The sequence below is a fragment of the Labrus mixtus genome, chromosome 21 (genome assembly GCF_963584025.1).
Source record: "Labrus mixtus chromosome 21, fLabMix1.1, whole genome shotgun sequence".
Lineage (NCBI taxonomy): Eukaryota > Metazoa > Chordata > Actinopteri > Labriformes > Labridae > Labrus > Labrus mixtus.
Window position 1 is genome coordinate 7,262,183 of NC_083632.1, and position 23,192 is coordinate 7,285,374.

At 39.8% G+C, this 23,192-nt stretch overlaps 1 protein-coding gene across 5 annotated transcripts in view; it reads right to left on the bottom strand.

The window, feature by feature from the left end:
- Positions 1-525: 525 nt before the first annotated feature.
- The window catches only part of ptprea (protein tyrosine phosphatase receptor type Ea), a 61,251-nt gene continuing 38,584 nt past the window's right edge, over positions 526-23,192 (bottom strand). Inside the window, exons 3-22 of one of the 5 annotated variants that reach the window (XM_061027432.1) lie at positions 16,246-16,323; positions 15,567-15,660; positions 15,022-15,095; positions 14,056-14,100; positions 12,459-12,595; positions 11,091-11,181; positions 9,389-9,465; positions 9,017-9,053; positions 8,797-8,894; positions 8,066-8,185; positions 6,883-7,046; positions 6,473-6,608; positions 6,167-6,316; positions 5,390-5,483; positions 5,079-5,155; positions 4,808-4,942; positions 4,489-4,614; positions 3,211-3,362; positions 2,925-3,060; positions 526-2,772 (exon numbers count right to left, since the gene is read on the bottom strand). In XM_061027432.1, coding sequence (XP_060883415.1) covers positions 2,698-2,772; positions 2,925-3,060; positions 3,211-3,362; positions 4,489-4,614; positions 4,808-4,942; positions 5,079-5,155; positions 5,390-5,483; positions 6,167-6,316; positions 6,473-6,608; positions 6,883-7,046; positions 8,066-8,185; positions 8,797-8,894; positions 9,017-9,053; positions 9,389-9,465; positions 11,091-11,181; positions 12,459-12,595; positions 14,056-14,100; positions 15,022-15,095; positions 15,567-15,660; positions 16,246-16,318 — 2,091 coding nt within the window. In that variant the 5' untranslated portion in view covers positions 16,319-16,323 and the 3' untranslated portion in view covers positions 526-2,697. Of the gene's footprint in view, positions 2,773-2,924; positions 3,061-3,210; positions 3,363-4,488; positions 4,615-4,807; positions 4,943-5,078; positions 5,156-5,389; positions 5,484-6,166; positions 6,317-6,472; positions 6,609-6,882; positions 7,047-8,065; positions 8,186-8,796; positions 8,895-9,016; positions 9,054-9,388; positions 9,466-11,090; positions 11,182-12,458; positions 12,596-14,055; positions 14,101-15,021; positions 15,096-15,230; positions 15,383-15,566; positions 15,664-16,245; positions 16,324-23,192 lie in introns of those variants that run through there. The other 4 variants (XM_061027431.1, XM_061027433.1, XM_061027434.1 and 1 more) reach the window with 4 other exon arrangements.

The following is a 23,192-nucleotide window of genomic DNA, read 5'->3' on the forward strand; positions in this document are numbered from 1 at the left end:
TTAGTTTTCGTCTTCCCTTCGTGTGTTAAGCACTTTGAATTGCTTTGTTTCTGAAATGTGTTTCATAAATGGTAAATGGACTTAACCTTGAACAGCTCTTTTCTAGTCTTCTGACTTCTCAAAATGCTTTTCACACTGCAGGTCACACCTACACATTCACACCACATTCAAACTGATGGCAGAGGCTGCTATGTAAAGTGGTCATCAGTATTAAATAATGTATTTTCATTTGCACTGCCGAAGCAATTTGGTCTGTGTTTGGTTCAGTGTCTTGCCCAAGGACACTTCCACATGTGACTTCAAAAGCTGGGGATTAAAAATACCTTACTAGTCATTTCTGGCCTATATGTCACTGTGTTTCAATGGAAATGTAGTTTATTAAGTGTATTTTTCACATCTACACCATATCTAAAAGTTAGATAAGAGATAGAAATAGATAAACCATATCTGTTGTTTCAGGGGCTGAAACCATTCCCTCTGAATGTTAAAATAACATAACAAGAAAACTCTCACTGACACCCAAAGCATTTTCAGAAGAATTTAATATTGCAACTTGCATTTGAAAGACATTGAGAATCCGAAAAAGGGGATGGACAACTCACAGAGAGAGCAAAGGCAAAGAGCTGACGTCTACACAGCCCCTCTTGATATTCTTTGAAGGACGGAACAGACGAAAGACAAGCCATGAAGTAAAACACACGGTTTTGTTTAGTCTCTTCTTGTGCTGCACCTCCCACAGATTCACACACACAATTTAACCGATCACTTCACAGCTCCACGCCGCGCAGCAAACGTCCACAATGTTAGCACTTTGTCATGTAGGATTTACATACAGCATCAACAAAATGGCACGTGTCACTGAGGATGAAAGCAGCGCCGGGTCGGATTATTCCAAACGTTTGGATTCATGTTGGGAGTACCACAGGGACGGGGGTTACTGCATGTTTGACAATCAGATACCTTCTTATGAATGAAGTCACTAAATGCTTTAATTTCCAAACATTCTGGTTCCTCATAACAGAACAAAGTAATCTAAATTAAACATGTATTAGTAACTAAGCATTGATAGTGTGATGTTTTTGTAGCTCTGTCGTTAAGCAGGCACTGAAGAACCACATTTCTATGATGTGGTTGTCGACGTTACAGGACTTTTCTTTGAATAACGTCCTGTATGAGCTGTGCATTTGACATCCTACTGCCTCTACTGCATTGAGCCACTACTTCCTAGGATCAAACATCGGGGTTCTCCTCTTATCCATGTCTTAAAAAAAAGGTACATATATGGCACTGATTTGTGAACAATCTCTAATCTCTAATATAAATAAAGCGATAACCATTCTCATGAATGTTGTCGGTTCTTGGCAAAAGGCTTAGTTATGTGTGCTTTTTTTTAATGTGCAGTTGTTTTAGCAAAGTATGTTTGCTGTCTACAGACAAAAGGCGGACTGTAGTAACGTTACATCCATGTTTAATGCAGTTTCATACCATGTTTCGTTTCAAAACCGGTTTAATGGTTTCTTAAAGACTCTGTGATACATCAAAGTGTGAAACTTCTGCCTGAATCCATCTTATAAATCGACCCCTGTGTTGTCACTAGTGCCCGACCGATATGGGATTTTTGGGGCCAATACCGATACTGATACTGGGGAGGGGGAAAAAAAATCAGCTACCGATGTATCAGGCGATATCTTTGATGTATATTTGAGCTGTAGAGATATATTCAGATATACTCATTTATGGCGTTGATCCTTTAACTGCAGTTATCTACTTCTTTTGGAAAAGATAACAAAGACAAGATGGTCACTGAGCTGGAAGTGACTGCCAAGTTCATCACCGCTTCACACTCTAGAGAGTGATGTTTGTTGTAATCCATATAGCACACTCTGCTTGTGAAAGAGAACTGCTAGCTTAATAAAATGCTTAAAAATGAAATGCCGTTGTCTGGTGATTAAATCTAGTAAAATCGGTGCCAATCTACGATAAAATTAGCCGATAGTCATTAGATATGAAAATATACCGATACCGATATTATGGGCTGGACGATTAATCGGTCGGGCTCTAGTTGTCACTCCTCCTCTGTTTCAAAACTTTATGGCTGAAGTGATTCATCCTTTACGGACAGTATTTCCATTGGAAAGAGTATCACATTGGTGATGGGCATGTAGCATGAAAACATGACAAATAGTTCAAATATCGCCTCTAATCTCAGATAGAAGTCATGAATTAACAAAAGCATGTGCTGTATGTTTACATTAAAAAAAAAAAAAAACACATTTCAACATTCCTATCATGTTCTCCAAACTTAAGAGTGGAATGTCATCCTCGATACATAAATACTTTTACAATAACTAGAACTTTTAAAAATATTACGTGGTCAATCCAAAATAACACTTAAACACTTAAGGTACATTATTATACAACCAAACTGAAATGAGAGACCAAGTTTGAGACAACACTCCATGACAAAATAATTATCATAAATGATGTGAAATATACATTATTAATCTTAACTTTTTTTTTCCATGTACAATTTTCATCCACTGACATACATTATATTACAGCGATGGATGGAGTCTCAGTTAATGGGAGGACAAGTGCATAGCAAAATAGATCATTTGACTGAGTTAAAGAAACACATCAAACTGACAAAGCAGCTTTAGAAAACAACATTAAAAACCATGTTTAAGGCAAATCTCGTCATTTGAAATTGGCATAGTCTGAGAAAATGTCGACAAAGTCTTGTACCACCCTGTAGCAGAAGTCGTACTGTTCCTGTGGGGGGGGGGGGGGGGGGGGGGGGGGGACAAACAGAAAAGATGGTTGTTTTTAGTCAAGTTAAAACAAGTAACAGGAAGTAGAACTCATTCTTTAAAAACATTTTTAGCTCTTAAATGAATTCAAGGAACACTTCCACAGGTACTTACCACAGTTTGGACCATATGAGGCCTCTGCATGCGTAAACTCTTCACAGTTTGGAACACGTCCAGCAGGCCTTCTGCTTTGACGCGCTCCAAGATATTGCTCAGTGCAATGAACGTACCTGTTCGCCCTGCACCAGCACTGCAGCAAAAAATAAACACAACAACTCTTAAAATCGTAATTCAAGCCTGGGAATACACTGTTGAATTATACAAAAACACGGCTGTAGACTCCCCAGATATGATCATGCAATGATGAAAAGCATGGCTACGAACAGGGATTAGTAGCTACCTGCAGTGTACGACGATGGGATGGTTCCCGGACTGCTGCTGCTGCCTCTGCACCGAGGCGATGATGTCGATCATGCCCTTCCCCTCGGCCGGGATGCCGACCTCCGGCCAGCCGTGGAAGTGGAAGTGCCTGATCACCCTCGTCTGCTTCTCCTTTGAGAGGAAATGCACGGGCAGACAAGACATCATTATACCTTTCAAATGTGATTTATTAGCAGCATATCAAAGTGTAATGGCAGGTGCAATGTCAGGGTAGGCTAAGTGTGCAGCAGATGCGTGGTGGACTGATGGGTTGCTGATTCTGGAGGCTGGGGTGTTCCGCCGAGCCTCTGAGAGGTGATGTGGGTCGAATGTAATGAAATATATGAGATGGGAGTCTCCCACCTGATTTTCCTAAACACATCCTGCCCAAACACATTTACTCCGGCAGCCAGAAGAGTTCTCTTTCTGTAGCAGACCGTTTTGTTTGGTAATGAGTAGCTTTTCAGCTTTTTACACAGAGATACCCTTAAAATTCACAATTTTTGACCTTTGGCATTTTCAGGGGTTAAGATGAACGTTTTACTATTCTTTCACTCTGAAGGTTTGTAAAAGCTTCACCTAAGAGACATTTTCTGTTTATTCCTCTCAGATGCTTTAATGTTCATCACTGTTTTAGGCTTAAGAAGATGAAATGATTCATCTTGAGTTGCAAAAATTACAGAAAAGTGCAGAAAAGTTCTGTAATTTTTGTTACAAAACAAACAATTTGTGTTAATTACCCCAGACACTTCTTATGAAATCCAAGGGTTGGGCAACGCAAGTTAAGTTCCAACTTCTCCACTAGGTGGGGCTATGTAGCTCAGTGTATTTCGGTTAAGGAAATTATCACTACAATAAGTAAGCATAAGAACATAATGACAAAATGAATCATTTAAAATGTGAAAACTCAAATTAAAAGAAACAAATTGCAGCTTCCATAAGCCCAGTAAAGATGGAGTTCCCATTCAGTCATTACATTACATTAAAGATGCACTTTATGATATCTTAAATGATATCTACATTTGTTCTTTGTTGTCTATTTTAGTGCAATCTATCATGTCCTCATTTATCTGAATTTGACTCATTGAATCATATTCTCGTAGTTGTGCAGCTGCTGGATAAAGACAAATGATTTCCTTTGCAAAGCGCTGGAATTTGACCAAGAGAGACAATAAATGCCCTTTTACTCCCAGCAGTCAAATGTAATGTGTTTTTACTGCCACATTAACAGCTGTGTAGTGCACGTGTATTTGCTTACCGGGACAAAGGTGAGTACCAAGTCTCGTAGACTGAAGGTGTCACACAAAGTGTCTCCCTTCAACTCCACTGTGTAATCTCCATATGTGACGGAGTCCTCTGTGGGCCAGTACTGGCAACATTTGTCCTGCAAAATACAAACCAAAAGAGTGTGAATTCCCCCCTGATAAAAATAAAAATAACAGTGAACATGGAGTTGTGAACATAATTTAGTTGCAGAGGCCGGAAATGAGACAAGATGTGTCTTTGTTGCACTAATGTAACGTTAAAGGAAACCATCCATCATAGCACACTTGCCGTCAGCAGCTTTCACAGCTTACCTGCTCCCTCTCCTGGAGCTCAGTGAGCATGACAATGGAGTGACATTTCCACTCCCACACCATCCTCCAGAAATCCTCCAGTGTGGTCGGCAGAGGGCCCTGGGTGGCAATGAAGTAGTCCTTCTGTCTATAGCCCTAAATCAGAGCGAAACAAACACTGAAGTTCAGCTTTATGTGTCCTTCAGTATGTGTTTTTTTAGGAAATACTTCTGGGCTGTCACTGATACAAATGCAAGAAGGAAAGCATTAGGTAAAAAAAGAATATGCTTACATCTATAAAGGATGCATTGACGTAATCAGTGAACTCCTGACCTCTTCTCATGGAGAGAATAACTCTGTTGAAGTCATCTGAAATGGGGTAAAAAAAACAGGAAATTCTCTTTAAAAAACCCTTCAGAATAGAGTAGCTTGTAAACATGTTCACAGTGTTTCAGGTAAGCCGAGTGGGCGTCAGAGGAAACTAACAGAAATTGAACACTGCCACACAGGGTTAAAAGAAAAACGTGCTCAGTCATTTCAAAGAAGCCACAAACTAATTTTATGTCAACAGCTGTCTTTTTTTGTTTTTTTGTTCTCTCTTACATGGAATAATTTGAAGAACTCGGTTCTTCTTCATGTTGGCAGGAAGGTTCCCCGTTCTCATGTTCTCCTTCATTATTCGCATGTTGGTCAGTTTCTATTCAAAAGTAAAGCAAGCGAAATGGAACCGTAAGTGACAAGTATAATGATGCAAACACATTTAAAAAGAGGAAAAGAACCTGTTACACTGTTGTTATATATATTTTACATGGACGTCTGTAAAGATAAAAGCAGAATGCAGACAATATGACTTATATGACCGATTGCTATGTATCCTTCATGTCCTTTATAAGGCCTTTTTGCTTATATAGCTGACATATTTATAACAAGAAGGGAAAAACACATGGCGAAACAAGTTCATAAGCATACAATATAAAGCCTTTCAAAGGCAAAATCAGTAGCTTGTACTATACATTATGAAGCTGGTGTGGCTTTAGGAGAGCTAAACAACCTCATCATACTGTATTACATGCAATACAGTGTTAGTTTTGGGTCTAACTGCTAAGAGACTATTTTAGATAAAGCTGATCCTCTTCTCTCATGCTGGAGATGTTCCTTTGTGGTGGTTTGTGTTTTTAAGAACAAATATATTTGATGTGAAAAAAATGAAATCGCACATTAAAAGAGTTATATTAACCAATGTTCTTGTAAACTCAACAGTTGAAGGCAATTCAAAATATGCACTCCTGTTATTCACAAAGGTTATTTGGTCACTTTTCTTGTGTCACATGTTTCTTGTGGGATCTTTTATGATCCAGGATTGGGAATAAGAGGTTGTACCTTAAACTCCTCCTCGAGGCCGACCCGGTCACCGTTCACGAAGGTGTTGTGCAGTTTGCTCAGATGTCCTTCCAGAGACGACACATCCAACTCTGTGTCTCCGTAGAGGTAGTATTCAAGCAGGGCCTGGTAGACGAATGAGTACTGCATCTGTGTCGGGGGGGGGGGGGATAAAATCAGATCAACACATACAAGCACACGTTCCATGGGCACATCGATTATTTTGGGAGGAATCATTCACACATTAGCTTTCAAGAATTAGTTTTATATCATGTGGCTGACAGAAATTGCCCCTGTCCGACTCACATCTGTCTGAATGAGCTGTGAGCGCTGCTCTCGTATCTTAGCGACAATGCCAAACACGTCAACCTTCTGCTCGGCGTGCATCATGTCGATCATGGCGTCTATTACGATGAAGGTTCCTGTCCTCCCAACACCAGCGCTGCAGAGACACAAAACAAAGCCCCATCCTCAGCTGACACTTGCATGTTAATGGACAACAGCAGTGAAACAAAGAGACATCTGTGCCTGAAAACACATGGATTGTTCAAGTCATTCAAAATATTTCCAGCCGTAGATGACAGCTTGTTTTCCAGCGGACAAACAAAGCAGACACTCATGCTGCAAAATATTTATCTCCATAGAAACTAATAAGACAATAAAACCATTTAAAGCACCAAGGAAACAAATAAAAAAATAAACAAGCGCTGTGGTACCTGCAGTGGATCACAATAGGCCCAGCGAATGGTGGGTTGACCGCTTTGACCTTTTTCAGGAACTTGAGCATGCCGATGGGGGAGAAAGGAACTCCAAAGTCGGGCCAGCTGGTGAAGTGAAGCTGGGTGACGAGCCTGGGAGTCTTGGCAACATCGCTAGCTTGCTACACAGAGACACAAACCACAGACAGCAACATTTCAAAACGTATTGGAATGGAAAGCTTGAATACCAGGGGTGGATATCGCAGGGTAACTCACCCTATGATACGGTTCAATATAGTATGATATGCCAAACCATATGAGACGATATGATTAAGATAATATCACAATATAGTGCTTCTGCAATAATTGATATTTTGCAAGACAATAATATAACACATCATGATATTTCAGTTTCACGTCTTTTTGTACTTTTTTTATTAACTTCTTTTCACCGCAGTGCAACTTTTTTTTAAATCCTGCGATCAACTTCTTCTTTAGCAAATAGTTTCGCTTCAAGTTACCCTCATATACGTATGTCATCAGCACCAACTTGAGAAATCATGACGTAGTGCCGCAGTGAGTCAATTTAGCAGGGAAATCTGTTTAGATGGCCATATTTTTTTGAATGAAAATGTTGACATACCATCATTTAATCACACAAATCAGGACGACAATATATTGCAGTATTGGTATTTTGTCGCACCCCTACTTAAAACACAGCACACCAAATATCTTGAAACATTTCGATTACCCCAGAGAGCAGCACGTTCCTAACTTACAAAAATGCCATGGCCCGACTTTGAAATGAAATGAATTACTACTATATTTTTTATTTCAAAAACAGAAAGATGTTATGTGAAGTGGGCCTGTAGCAAAGCACTACAAATAAATAATCCATCTGCATACACAGTAGCCAAAAAAAGAAGTGCTAATAGTTTGTTTTTCAACTAAAGATGAAGAACTATGAACTGATTATTGCGAAAGAGTTTTTGCCGTCACAGCCCACACTTTGCCATTCACTGTCCCAGAGAAACATTTTACTTAGTTAGAATTCAAAGCTGATGAGAGTTGGGAAATTGTCCGTCTCTTTCTATGAAAAGGGAACTAAAGCCCACGGGATAAAACTGGTTTCACAAACGCCACCCTTGCTTTGGTAAACATACAATTTCTATGAACTACAAAAGCACTTCTTGTTACTCACATATTGTACACAGAACTTGCGTATGGTGTAGTCCACGAGCACAGTGAAGTCCTCTACGGCCACCCTCACGTTCCCGTAGGTCCAACAGCCCTGATCCGGCCAGTACTGGTAACACTTATCCTGAGGGAGATCACAGCCATTATTCAATACTTTTAAAGAGGACTTACCTTTTTAGGAGGCAAAGTGTTTCAAACGTAAAATCACACATGCTTCAATTTCACAGCCACATTGGTTTAAGTGGGAGAGGTGAAAGCACTCGATACAGGACTCTGAGGGTGATTATGACACTCCCTTAGAGGACCTAATTGCACATTATGTGGTCATTGATTTTAACTCGTCCACATGCTGATTTAAATCTTCACCAATTCTCTTCTTATTGATTTTTTTAAGCCTTCCTCTTGTTCAGTGAATAACCTCTGTTTCACATGCTTCACAATAGAGACACTTAATGGCAGAGAAAGGAGATGTCAGAGGGGAGAGCATAGGAGTGAAATTAATAGTTCAAATCAAAGTCCATGGTTTCACCTTTGACCATAACCAATGGAGTCTATTTGAAGCACACTTCTTCTTAAATCCTTTTTGTAACACTCCATTATTCCCTTCACAGAATCAAAGACTCGAGGCTGGAGTAGAAACACTGAAGGCTTTTTTTTTTTTTTCTCCATTTGGATTTTTCGGCAGGGAAACTGTGACATGTTTAGGAAAATAAAGAAAAGCTGAAGACCACTCACTTCTTTCCTTTCTTTGAGATTTGTCAGCATGACAACGGTCGCTACTTTCTGCTCCCATATCATCCTCCAGAACTCTGCTACAGTGTCTTCTTTAGGACCTGTGGAAACATTGAAGGATTACTATCATCACATGTGAATTTCAAAGACATGAACCTAAAAATCAATCTATTAACAGAGAACTGTCACATGAATTATTATCATGTGGATCATTGTGTCTTACCTTGGGCTGCTATGAATTTGCTCTTTTCTGTGAAACCCTGTAAGAAAGGAATAACAATTTAATTATGAATATGTGCAAACCTTTAAAGTTCATAGTCAGCTAATAGAGTTTTCATTAAGCCCTCATATGCTCAGAAAAAAGGAAATTGATCAACACTTCTTGAATAGCTTATAACAGAGAGAACAGCAGTGAAATTGGTACATAAATAAAGTCAAAGTTAATTTATGGAACTCATTAACAGAACATAAGAAACCATACCGACATAGGAAAGTAATGTATAGTCATTATTTCTTTGGTGCCGTTGGTATAACACGTCTCACTGGAATAAACCATAATTAACTGAATGATGGAAAAACAAACAGAAACACTCACATCAATATAAGAAGCATTCACATAGTCTGAACAGGGATTTGCATCCAGCTGAGTCAACACCACTCTGGAATGATCATCTGTTTGTGGAAATAACAGTGAAAAGATTAAAGGTTTAGAGTGCAAAAAAAACACACCACACCACACAGTCTGAAACAAAAGAATAAAAACACCGCCATGTTTGTGTGGTACAAATAAAGTATATCCAGCAGCCAGTTAGCTTTGCTTAGGGGAAATAAATAATGGACGAGAGTTACCCTGTTTGAAGGCTGACAGATTCAAGCCTGGCAACCATTTCACCCAAAAAAATGTTCCAGTCATAACCTCCTGACACACTACATCCTGGTCTGGGCCACCCTTGGGGGCATCAAACTCTCAGGGGGCGCGTGAGGTTTGTCTGCTCTGAGGTTGTCATTAAAACAGACATATTGGATGGTTTAGAAATTAGTCTTTTGATAAGAACTTTTTGTGTGCAGGCTTATTCTGTTGGGATTTATTAGTTAAACATCATTTTTGGCAGCAATGTGTTACTTTTTTTTCTTGTTCATGAGGAAGCTTAGCTTTTCTTGGACACAGGTAAGGGGCTCCATGGAAACAACTTGAAACAACAGCTCTTCACTGAAGTGACATGAAGAAGAATAAATGAAAAGCTAGCTCTAGAACAAGAGCAATAACCCTCTCATGTCTGTGCTGATTAGCTATAGCAGCCAGTTAGCTTAGCTTAGCTTAGCATAAAGACTTGAAATAATGGGGAAAAGCTAGCCTGTCCAGAGCTGACAAACACCAGTTACCTGCTGAAGTGTGGGTGTCTTTTTCCCAATAAAATACTAGAGGTGCCCTATGCTAAGCTAAGGTAAAGTTAAATATATGGGCTAAGCCAAGTCATCATTTCTTTTGGTGGCTGTGATACAACATCCCTACCTCTGTATGTTTCACAAACAACTTTCAAGGTAACATGTTTGTGGAAGTTAGAAAATGAGTGGAGATAAAACCCTAGCACATATGAGGACAAGCACTTATTTAGCGATTGACTGTGAATGTGGCATTTATCTTTTTATCAGCGAAACCTCAGCAGGAAAAGATACAAGTGTATTTCAGAAGTTGTGAAGTGTCATTGCTACAAAAACAACGTAAAACAGTTAAGCAGCTCTTGTCAGTGGCGGCACACAACGACGGACAGTAAAAAGGAGTAAAGACAAACATTAAAATCACATCATAAAAACAATAAGAAAGCTCTGAGAAAGAAAGTGCAAAGCAGCTGTCAGGTTCAGGACTCTAATAATAAAGTGCTAGTGCTGTGTTTATTTGCCTGAGAGGCGGGCAAAGCAGTTAGTGTGCTCAGTCTGTCTTAGATTTGGGGTGCGGGGAGGCATTTTACTGCCTGTGGAAAAAAACCCGTTTCTGAGTCTGTTAGTGTTTGATCGCATACATAAGTGATGAAAAAAATTAACCCTGTTAATTAATTAATCAGACATGAGTGATAGGAATATAAGCTGCAAAAATGAAGACAAGGGAGGAAACTCTGAGTGCTGATGTGTTCCATTGTGAATGAATGCATGAGCTGTGGGGGAAGCTACTGTATCTGAACAGTAACAAAAAAAAAAAACCCACTCAAAGACACGTGCACACACAGACAGGAAACTGTGAGCTCTGGGGTGTGAGTCAAAAGAAAATCTAGTTCCTACAGAGCTGAGAGTGCACTCACAGGGGAGGATGTTGGGGTATCTGTTCTTCTCCTTGTTCTCGTCCTTGTTGGCCTCCTCGTACGTCCCCTGGGCATTACCTCCCGGCAACGACTGCAAAGCATAATTAAAATCTGATTATATACCTACCATACTGACAATCAGTGTGACTTTTAAAAAATAGCTACACATGACTTTGTTCTGCATTGATGTATGCACTTCCTCTGCTACCTACAGAAAAAAAACAGACCTCATGAAAGCTGAGGACTTCGACTTCCTCAGCCTGCGCTTAAAAGCTGCTGAAACATTTGTATGTTCTACATGAAACATGAATAATAATCTTTGTTTTGACTCAGATCCTCAATCGGAGTCACAAAGAGGAAGGGGACATGTGTACAATGTGTCATGGTAAATGTGATACAAAGTTCCAGTAGTTTTCCTGAACGAAATACACACGTAAATATATCCGTCTTTCCATGAACACACTGACTATCACAGTTGTGGGAAAACCCTTTAAATCCAAATTTAGGTATTTTGTCGGGGGTTTTGTTGCACCAGTTAAAAGCACCCAAAGGCAACCTCTTTAAAGATACTTTTAACACTATGGAGATACATTGTTTAACAATGATAATAATTATATTGTCTTTTTATTGATCACTGCAATCGTAATGTAACATTTTATGTAGCTCTTTTGTGTCTGTTCCTAATATGTCTTTGTTGTGTTTTAAGTGTGATGAAGGTTTTTTTTCTCCAAAACGTGGTTCCTTATGTTAACGTAATTTTTTTAAATGGCAAATATTTGCACAAGGAGATATTATGCTTTGGCGAGCTGTACTCTTTCTGTTTTATTTTTAACCAGATTTTACTTAAACTGCTGGGTCAACTTGTACTTTCAAAACTACAAAACAAATGTGGCCATCGCATATTATCTCAGACGGGTCCAGCTCAAATTCACCTTCAACCACACTTAATTAAAAAAGTTGGTAATCAATATGTGAGCAATCCTAAAAACATTGTGTATACAGTATATGATCCACAATTGGAGATATTTCCATATTAGATATTATACATTTAGCTAGCTTTGATTAACATTAAAATTTCTGCTAACACCATGTCATTATGTTTGTTACTGTGTCAAGATAACTGAGCCTAAAGCCGTATGATTTTTGGGGGGGATGATTGGTTTTGGTATCGCATAGGCGCACTGACATGTATTTCAGGCAATACCAGAGGCCGATACCAATACTTCTGTATCGTAATGGTATCAGACCAACTCTACTTTCAATGATCCACTACTCCTATTTTGAACACCTTTTTTTTACACATGTAAAAAACACTTCCTACTTTATGACCACCTTTTACTCTAACTTCAAGTTAAAAAGGTTGCTTACATTGTACTCCTCCCTGAAGAGCTTGCCATCGTCAGCTGAGCGGAGCCGGTACTCCTCCTCCAGGTGGTCCACCGGGATGGGTAGGTAAGTCTTGGCGGCTGTGGGGGATCTTGGGAGAAGGACCACCGTTTGTTGCTCTGTGGGGAGAACAGTGAGTGAGTTCGTTGATCATCCCTTGATGAACGGATTGGGTTAAATGTTACGGTGACATTTTTGGTGGGTTAAAGAAAATAACTGATTTATTCATTCAATTATTATTTAATTACTTACAACGGGAAATGATTTGGTTTAATTAAACCAGGATTTCACAATGTTTTTGTTAGACAAACTGTAAAAGTCAGATACATTTAAGAACCTCTTCACACCAACACCTCCAAGTGAGTCCATTTGGTTCATGCCAAAATTGCTCTTTTTAACACTATTACATTTTTTACATTATTTTTTACAGTGTTTTTTTGGAACTATAAGTGTCTCGGTTGATTAGGTCAAATTTATGACTACCACTTTGAGGTACATACGCTCAATATGGCAACCAATCATCCATTACTTTAAGGCTACTTTAACAACGTTACTTTAAGTTAGCATTGTTAAACATTCTACCATTACTTTTAGCTAACTACTGTAATTAACTCTAAGCTATAAATTTAAACTATAAAGCCATAACTTAACGCTAACTACAACTGTGCAACCTTTACTTTAAGCTATATTAGCTAAGTACACAAACTGTTTACTTCAAGCTATCCGTTTACACCACAACTCAACCATTAACCTTTAGCTAACTTTTCAAACGTAACTTTTAGCTATCAGTTTCAAACATTTATCCACTACATTTCACTCAGTCTACTCCAACTTATTATTAACAGTTTAGCTTTTATTTGATCTTTTATTCTAGTATCCATATAATTAACCATTAATCAATGCCTAGCCACAATTGAAACTGTTTACTGTTAACTGTATTTTTCGCCATGTATCCATTACATTAAGGTATTCTAAATGAAGTTTTGGCTAATTTCTTTGCCTATTTAACCTTAACTTTAAGCTAACTTTTCAATCACTTGTCTATCTCTGTATCTCTTATTGGCTGACTAGTGTTTGCTCACTCTCAATTGCAGCTCTTGTATGCTACTCTGTGTTGAATTGGACAGAATGAAATAACATTTTTGATTAAAACTTCTAAAATCAAATTTCTGCTTTTTTTCATTTGGGTACTTGTAATACAAATAGACCTTGCCCTGGTTGGAAATCACTGAAAATCCCAACAGCGTAAAGTTAATAAAATACCAAAATAACTACCTATTGATCTGAAATCTTATGACATGATGGTGTCTTGGTGTTTCCCTACAAACACCTCAATGAATTAAAAAAAGTGTGAAATCAGCCCCCCCCCACACAACAACAGGTGTTAGAAAACAAGGTTACCCCAGGAGACAAGCCACTTTTAGCACCCTTTAGGCAGATTTTATGAGTGGAAACCTCTCTTACGCACCCAACTAGCCATTTGGTTAGCTTTTACAATTTGGAAAATGTAGATTGAAAAAAGTACTCAGAGAGTGTTAGTAACATGTGGTTCCTGATACCGCCACCCTGTATACCTGACCTGGTGGTATAATGGTGCATAAGGACTCAGTACTGTATCCACACTCTAAAACACAACACATATCAAACATATCACAAAACAGTACACACATGCAAAATAATACTGTCATTAGAAATAGCAATTAAGTCATTTTGACATCATCGTGTTCATAAGACAGAAGGCAGTTTCTGTGTGCACACGAGACCCTTCTGCTTTCACTTTCATCAATAACCTTTAATCCTGAACCAAGCCAACATTCAATCTGAATATACACTATAAAGATCTCACAGTACAGCAAACTTCAAGAGTCAAAATGACACGTAACATCACTGTATAGAAAGCGGTAGACAGTGTGTCATGTTAACTATTAAAGTAATAAGCGGCTTTGCTTATACCATGACATTAACTCTGCGTTTGTCACATCTACTTTGAGCTGGGCTGTGTGTTTCTTGCCATATATTTATGTTACAACCATCTCTTGCAGAATCAAACTTGCTATTTTCATGACAGATAAGAAAACACTTCTTCAACAACATTTACACGTCCCCAAGATGTGTTGTTTCCTGTAAACTCAAATGCTTCTGTTAGCAAACTTGACAACAAACTAAATGTCCTTAAAATACTGCTGCTCAAATTGCTGTGACATCTGCTCGGGTCTATTCACAGATAATGGTTCACACTGTTTTCACATGCAGTGGCAAAAAGCTATTAAAGCGGGGAAGATAGCGAGCTTCTTTTTTTTTTCTTGACATTAACCACAGGAAGTCTAAAACCACCCCAGTGTAAAAGGTGACAACGTACACCAACATCTCAAACATAAAGTAAATGCTTCAGTATACCTCAAGCCCTCTGTCTTAACCACTTTCATTATTGTGTTTCGGAAAGTCTCTCTTAGGTTCTTACAATTGCTCTTTGTTAATGACAGCCTGTGGCTTGTATAGTCTTATCATTCTGTTTCTCATAATGTCCCATTAAAGACAATGTTACCTTGTTCCTCCAGGATGCCATTGGGTACCTTCTTGTCGACTGTTGTGACGACTGCTTTTCTCTGGTTTTTTAACCTGTCAGAATAAAACATTTAAATCAAATGTAATCACACACAGAACATGTCATAAGGTCAATTTACGTTCATAAGAAAGCTATACGGTACTTTAAAACTCTGATATTTGCCATAAACCAAGAATTATCCATCCTACCATCTAAAACTTGAGAAGTTATTCTTTCTCATTAGCTGATGTCTAAAAACAGTGTTCTAGTCCAAATGTGATGCAGAATTTGTTCTCTGCTCTCCGCTGTAGGTCCAATGTTGAAGCCTGTTCTCTTCTCACTAAGCATGAGAGGGAGTCAGCTCGCTGCACTTCCTGACAGGGCTCCGCCTCAGTGACTAAAGGAGGAAGTGTATGTCACCCTGAGCTCTGCCCCCTGGCCTGGCCCACAGCCAGTCAGCACAAGGCCCAGAGAGTGAGGCGGGGTGAGGAGGTAAGGTGGGTGAGTCCTTGCTGGGTGGGGAGATCTTTATTTGATTTTTTTACCTGAGGAAGTACCAGGCTAGCAGTGCGATGATGAGCAGCAGCAGGGACAGGACCAGCACGGTGGGGAGGATGTGTTGGCTGGGGGATGTAACGTCTTCTAAGGAAGAAGGAGAGGCAGAGCCGGGGGTCAGGGAGCACCGGCAACAAAGAAGCAGGAAGAAGGGGCAAGGCAGACGATATATATGTGTTTGTGTGTGTGCAAAAGCTTGGCCTCATACATGTTTTAAAGCCATGTGAAAACACAAAATCGATACTGCATGCACAGCAATGTGCCACCCGTGCTCTCTTATGGTCACAGGCCTGATTTAATAACTGGCTTCAGCAGTATTTTGTTGGCAAAGATAAGTATCAGCTAACAGAAAATGAGCAGCTCTGAGAGTGCCTACTCAGCCAAGAGTCACAACCACACAGCCGGCTATTAGCTGTGTTCATAAGGACGCACAATGAGCCGTAAATTACTGTCCAATGCTGCTGAAGTTTATTGTGATCCGGTAATAACAAGGCTGTAGAAAAGGGCTATTATCACGCAGATGAATGCAATGAGGTAGAAGATAAAGAATAATCATATCTCAGGGAAAAGTGATGACTGCAGAGGGTTGCAATGTTTTTGTTGCTATCTCAGCTGAAGTGCTGCTCAATCTCACATGTCGAGGTGCATTGCTCATGTTGTTGCTCTTACCTGTTTTATTGGTGTCATTGCTGGTGAAATTGGATGTTGTTGTGGTTGCCACTAAAAACAGAAGTGGGACCATTGTGACTGCAAGAAAACAAAATGAAGACGGATATTAAATTTAGTGCCGGACATGTTTGCAAAGTGAAGATTCATGAGATCATGCCCTGCTGGATAATATCACCATTTAGAGAGCACAAATGCTATTGACAGATCTGAAGCATATTTCTTTATTGGATGACTGTTTCTTTCAGGAATGTGCACATCGGTGCAAAGTTCACCGAGACACAATGGAACAACACACTCATATCCTGGTCATTCATTAGTCCTGTCATAAAAAGCTCTCACAGTGTAATGTCTTATATGACCACAAGGAGGCACAATAATCCAATGTTAAAAAACATGGCTGGCTGCGATCACATGCCGCCTCACAAACCCATTGACAAAAAACTGCACAACATCCAGACCAGGGGAGAACCGGAAATTTTAAATATATATAAATTCATATAACTGACAACATTTTCACAGATTACTCTTAAGTAAGAGAATTTAAGTGTTTGCAAATGTCTGAGACTAATACCTGCAGTCATGTGGTTTTCATGAAAAGGAAAGGTGATGGATTCATTTGCACTCACTACACAATGCTCCTGACTTTACGCTAAGAAGGCATTTATTTATGTTCAAATCAGTGCAAAAAGAAGTCAAGGAAATTCCACTTTAAGCTGATAACAGCTGTTTTCCTTCAGCTGTTTCCGTGGCAATGCCATACTGACACAAGTGATTTCTAGGATACAGCATGTGTAGGGTCTTAGTGAGCTGTACGATAGAAACACACATGTTGACACATGTAACACGCACAACATTGAATCAAAGAATAAGGGGATAAGCCAAGCTAAAGTGGAAGCATCAGATCATGGGGTTGCAGGCAGCAAGAGGCTTAGCACCTACACCCTCATGCTCTGCTCTTTGCCATCACACAAACACTTGCACAAAGACTTACACTCAGCACACACACGCATTGCATGCAAGCACCCAAAGCATCATGACCCCTGCAGGAGTCTCGGCTGAATGATTGGGATCATTCACTTATTTTATCCTGGTTCTAGAAAGCAGAGGGGGGATGATAAAGGACCATCTCTAATCAATTTCTCTGTTTGAGCATTCAGAAAGGGGTTTACTTCTTATTGATTTAGGCACCTCTTTTATTTTGAAAGCTACTGGTTAGATTTGAAAACGATTATGCCGTGAGATTCAAAGATTTTTCTGCGTTTTTTCTTTTTTTGGGGCAAAAGCACACAAAAAAAAAGTTTATATTTAATTAAAGAATGAGCACAGAGCTGCTTTCACATCCATAATGAAGAAGAGCAGGGTGTGCTTTGTCTCCTCAGGACTGCAGGTGTGTTTGGGTGTGTGCTTGTGTGTGTGGTGCTTTGCAGCTGTGGTGAAAATAAAAGCCCAGGCCAAGCGCATCGTCAATGAAGACACTGTGTGTTGAAGCCTCCATGCTGTGCCGCAGTGTCCTGTAATGTGTCCAGGCAGGACACCGGAGGAATGTGGAGGCAGCAGAGCAGAGACACTGACTGCAGCAGGGAGAGAGGGAGCAGAAGGTCCAGGTCAATAATATTTCCTGGAGCGATTAATAAACCCTGACATGTCCACCCCCTCTCCTCCTCCACCGGGAAAGACTGATGAGAGAATTCTAATGAGGGAGGAGAGGAGGATGCTACACCCCCTTCTCCTGCTCTCATCCCTCTTTATCCCCCCTCTTTAAGGCTCTCTCTGCAAATGTCACAAGCTCGAATGAGGGGGAGGATATTGAGCTGACTTAGTGCAGAGTATGAATCCTCTGGGTCCTTGAGGTTATTTTTATATGGTGGAAGTAGAGTTGCTCTGATACTTATACCATTATCGGAAATGCCTCTGATACTGCCTGAAATGCCGTATCGGGAAATGGCAAGTGTGCTAGTGCAGAGTTTTTCAGAGGGGGTGGGTCCCAGAGACTTTGAGGGAAGGGCAGTTTTGAATCACTGCATATTGAAATCTGGGAGTTCTCTTTAGAAACCAGTCTCTAAAATAAAAAAGGAAACACCAATCTAGCTGAACCATATTAAGAAGCGTAATGTTGGGAGGGAGGTTCCCCGCCAGAGGCTATGTGGGAGTTAGGGAACCCCCTGTGCTAGTCAACCTGCATGATATCACAATATATACGCCTCCTAAACATTAGCATGTGTATTTCTCTTCATGACAGTAGCCCACAAAGCAACAATTTATATCATGGCTGCAACTAGTAGCACCCCACCTCACCACCCACCCTTAAATAATAACAAATTTGAGGTGAATTATCAAGTTATGTTAGCAAACAAAAGAAGTGTGGTGCTAGGCAAGAGTGTTTTGTTGGAGATAGCGTTTTCCTGTCACACTAAAAAAATAAAAACCCAATTTTTAATGTAAGACAACTGAAACTAGCAAAATAAAAGACAATTTTTTGGTAAAAAAACAAAACAAACACTACTTTTTAATCTTTGTTTGGGGACACTTGAAATCAGGAAGGGTTAGCTTGTTGTTAGACTAGCTTGTATCAAAGGTAAGGCTTCCTCTAGAAATGGCACAATGCACCAACCTGATACCGCGATTTATTAGCCCCTCCAAAACAAGTGTGTCATTAGCAAAAGAGAGCAAAATATCAGTAACTAGAGTTTCTTTTCCCATCAAACAAATTAAGGCTCCAATATTTAAAAAAGAGGAGTTGCATGTGAATAAACACTTTAATCTTCTTACTCTATCTGCAGGAACGGCTGCTAGCCCAGCTGATGCTAACATTAGCTTATCTTGTTTTCGGTTGCCTAGCTTGTTTTTTGACAAAGATTCCTCTGGTGGCACATAAATTAGATAAATTGGCATTGTTGTATCTAAAATGGGATTTAACAAGATAAACATAACTAATAAAAAATGCTTTTCATTCCCAATTCGACGGGGTACCTGATTGTGGGGAAACGCTCAAGTGAAGTATCTAAACCCGTGCTGAGAAGGAAAAAAATGCGGTCAGAAAATCTCTAGTGGAAGTTCCATCTTGTGCCATTTGAAACGTTGAAATTCATGTGTACTGTGTCTACTTGTTTGTGAGTTCGAAGGCTCAACATGGACACTGAGTAGAGTGCTCAAAGCTAACCCTGAGGCTGTGTCTTGTGGTAAAGTGCTGCTGCTGCTTCTTGTAAGCATTCCTTGCCCCTGACTCCCTCTTTCCCCCTCCATCACCTCTGGAGACGTCACACTGTAAGCCTCCAACCCCTGCGCGGCTCAACTGCTCCTGGGGGACCACGGGCTGCTTTTCCCATCTTGTCACTGCTTTGGTCTCCTGCCTGACCTCTTCATCATCTCAGAGGAGATCAACAACTTCCTTTCCTCCGCCTTTGTGGGGCAATGTCCCCAGTGAAACTATAAATACCACTGCTTCCTTTTCCTCGGGGTATCTTATCACTTTTCCCCTGTTTTTATTCTTTTCTCAGCATTAAACAGCCGATAGCGCGAGTCTCAAATTAGATGCTAGCATTAGTCATCACTTAACACAGGTCAGATTCTGGGCAAACAGCTATCGTCACATTGTGTGTGCTCTCATCTATGTATTGTCCCTTCTCCATTTAGCACTCTGCGACTACTCACAAACCACCCGCCATGACGAAAATAGGTCATGGGAGATGTCAGCCCGGGGGAAGTTTTAAGGCGTCCTTATTTTTCGATGGCAGACATTGGCTAGTAGCCTCGGGGAAGGGTATTGTCCCAGCCAGCAAGAGAGAAAGTTATTAAAGTGGTTTGTTTGTCCTGAGTTACCCAGGCATTGAGTTAGCTCTGTATCACTTTGGGTCAACGTGGTCTTGGGCTGCTAGATGGGAGGCCTCGGCTGTACTGAAGGGACCAAAACGCCAAACACAAACTCAATACAGTGAAGAAAAAAAAAAGGTTTATTCAACATTTAAAAAGTTGTGGGAAACTTAACACTACATCAAGGCCATGTAGCAAATACATCAAATGCTATATGTTCATTGAAGTATATTCTGATTGTGTTTGAAGCAACACCTCTCTCGCTCCTCCAATTAGGGGGGACATTATGTGAGGCCTTATCACTCTGAAATAGCCATATCAAAGCCATATCAAATCTTCAACATTTTGTATTTAAGCATGGATTTCTTGCTTTTTTTTGTCAATGAGCTTTTGTAGAGATAAAGCCAAATCAAGAGGGCACCATCCGGTTTTTACCACATTTCCAATTAGTTTCAGCTGAACTTAAGAATGTATTTTTGCACTACACAAGGACTGCCCATTTGTCCTATATCTCTTTCACTGGACAAGCCCTAAGAGGGGGATCTTTTCATGGCAAGAGGGAATAGTAAGATTGAAAACAGTGAGGTTCCTGCAATTATATCTGTATCAGTTAATAGATCGAAATGATGAATAATATGACATTGCAGTACAAAAAAAAGCCAAACTATCTCTGCATTTCAATTCACATAGAGTATCTTTTTACTCAAAGTGTACATACTGCATAATATGACTGGGCATAGGACATCTTGTTAATTTGGGAAAAAAGCCTTTTACATAAACACACACACTGGGACTTACTAAAACTTTTTTCGCCATACTAATTGTAATGGAAGAGTTGGTTTGACTATGTCAATCTTATATAGTTTGTCAGGATCAGTACTGCTTCATAGATTTTTTTCCTATTGTAAAATGTCCAACTCATTTTGCATCTTCTTGGTCATTGTTTGAAAGATGAACATGAAGGGATCCATACAAAGCTTGTTTTGGTCAAATCAAGCCTTTATATGTAAAACCCAAAACTTCCCACTTTATTAGAGTATTTCAGCTTTAATATTGATATCAGTACCAAGTTTAAAAAAGTCAAGCATTTGATCTAACATTTCTTTGGACACTGGGAAAAAACTGTAAATAGACTTGGCATACAATCTTGAGCTAAAAGCAAAGAAAAGAATAAAATATTACACTTGGCATTAATGTTAAACATCAAGACTACAACAAGACTAAAAATGTGCTATTGCAGACATTCACCATTCTTCTTCATTCAAAACAATGACCCTGATTTCAACCATACGACACAGCACAGCCCCGCCTACACATTGTGTATGACAACACCTCAGCCTCTGTGTTCATACAGACCTTCAGCACCTGGTATGCACCGTGTGACTCACAGCTCTGTCTCCACTGATTACGACCTGCACCTTCTGAATACCTACATACCTCACAGCACGTAAACACACACACTGTCACACACATGCACCAATATCAGCAAGCCACATTTGTATTGACATACAACGGAGAACACAAGCAGACAACTCTATGAGGCTTTTCTTTTGTTTGTTATTCCTACTCCAAACATGAAAAAGACATTCTGGGAATTCTGACTCAGTGTGAAACTTGTGTCGTTTTTAGTCCCGGGGCCAAAAAGCTGATATATGTTTTTGTTTTGTTTTTCGGAGGTTTAGCTGTCCCTCTCTGTGGACTTGTGTTTTCCTTGTGGTGTGCTTTCCTGCTTTGTCATTCTTTCAAGCTGGGTTTTTAAAAAAAATCCCTGAAGTGACATAATGACACCCCTGAAGCTCTCGTCTATTGTCTCGCTAATTAGACCCCGAAACCTCACCGTCAGAAAGGACAAGCTTGTTACAATTAGAAGATAAGACGGAGAAATTGGCTGTCTGTGCCTCTGACAGGAAGCGCAGTGTTCCCTGGCATCGTGTGTCTTCCTGCAGACAGAGTGCTGTCAGTGCAGCTGAATGTGGTTTCTTTGGGCACAGAGTTTTCTCTGTCTCTTCAAATACATCAGCTGGGGAATTTGGAATATGGGAGGTGGGTGTAGTTGTGACATAGTAAAGATGCAGTAGGTACATTGTGTCCTTTGAGCAACAAGCTGCCAGATTGTTTACCCTTTAGGCAAAAAAATCTGAAACCTGCAAGATGGCTTTTTATAGGCAAAAAGCCTTATGTGCAACGTCACACTGCTGTATGTAACCTTTTTGTTTGTGCCAAAATCTGTTCAAGGTAATTACCCTAAAATCTGGAATTTAAATTGCACCATGTGTGTTTGCAATCCTACTGGAAGTTGAGCACTCAGTAACAGTGATAGTTGTGAAGTTCAGACCTGTACACCGCAACTAATTTCCCAAGAGTGGTACTACCCAACTTCGCTTGTCAGTTGTTGACTTTTATCCAGCACTCCACAAGGTCTATTTACTTCACAGTATACCACCGATTTCCTTGAATGCGTGATAATAACTTGGTGAGGAAAAGAAGCTACCCAAAGGTGTCGCCGCCGGCCTGGTCTGCAGGATTTATCCCAGCACCTTTTGATCCACAAAGCTTCCTTTTGCAATACAACATGAGTGAACACGTCAGGTTGCATGCAGTGGGTGAAGATGGCGGCTGCAGTTGTGTTCATGACAGTGCGTGACTCACCATTTTACCCTGTATTTTGGTTGGACCAGTGTATGAGAAACAGCACACTTTTTAGATAACAAAATAGTTATCAAATGTGAGTCTTGTGCATTGAATCTTAGGTTACAAAAGATCAGACCGTTTAAAAAAATCTATTTTTGTTATATCTGTATTAATTTAAAGACATTTTGTACAGAGTCTTTGTTGATTTTCTTTAGTCTTTATGGCCAATATTAGACAGGAAAGCTTTAGCTAATGTTAGCACTACCACTCTCAATAACCACTCTGGTGGCTAATAGTCTCTTGTGGTTTTGTCGGAAATGAAGAGACAAGTGTTTTGAATTTCAATCGAACCAGCTAAATGTTTCTGACAGGAGCTTTTAAGTCTAAAGTGTTCTTTTCTTCAGCGAGTGGGGTTCTAGTTGATGGCATCAACTAATAAATATCATACATTAATGTCAACAGGGTCAGCCAAAGCTACCAAGGTTAAGGTTTTATAAACTGATGTG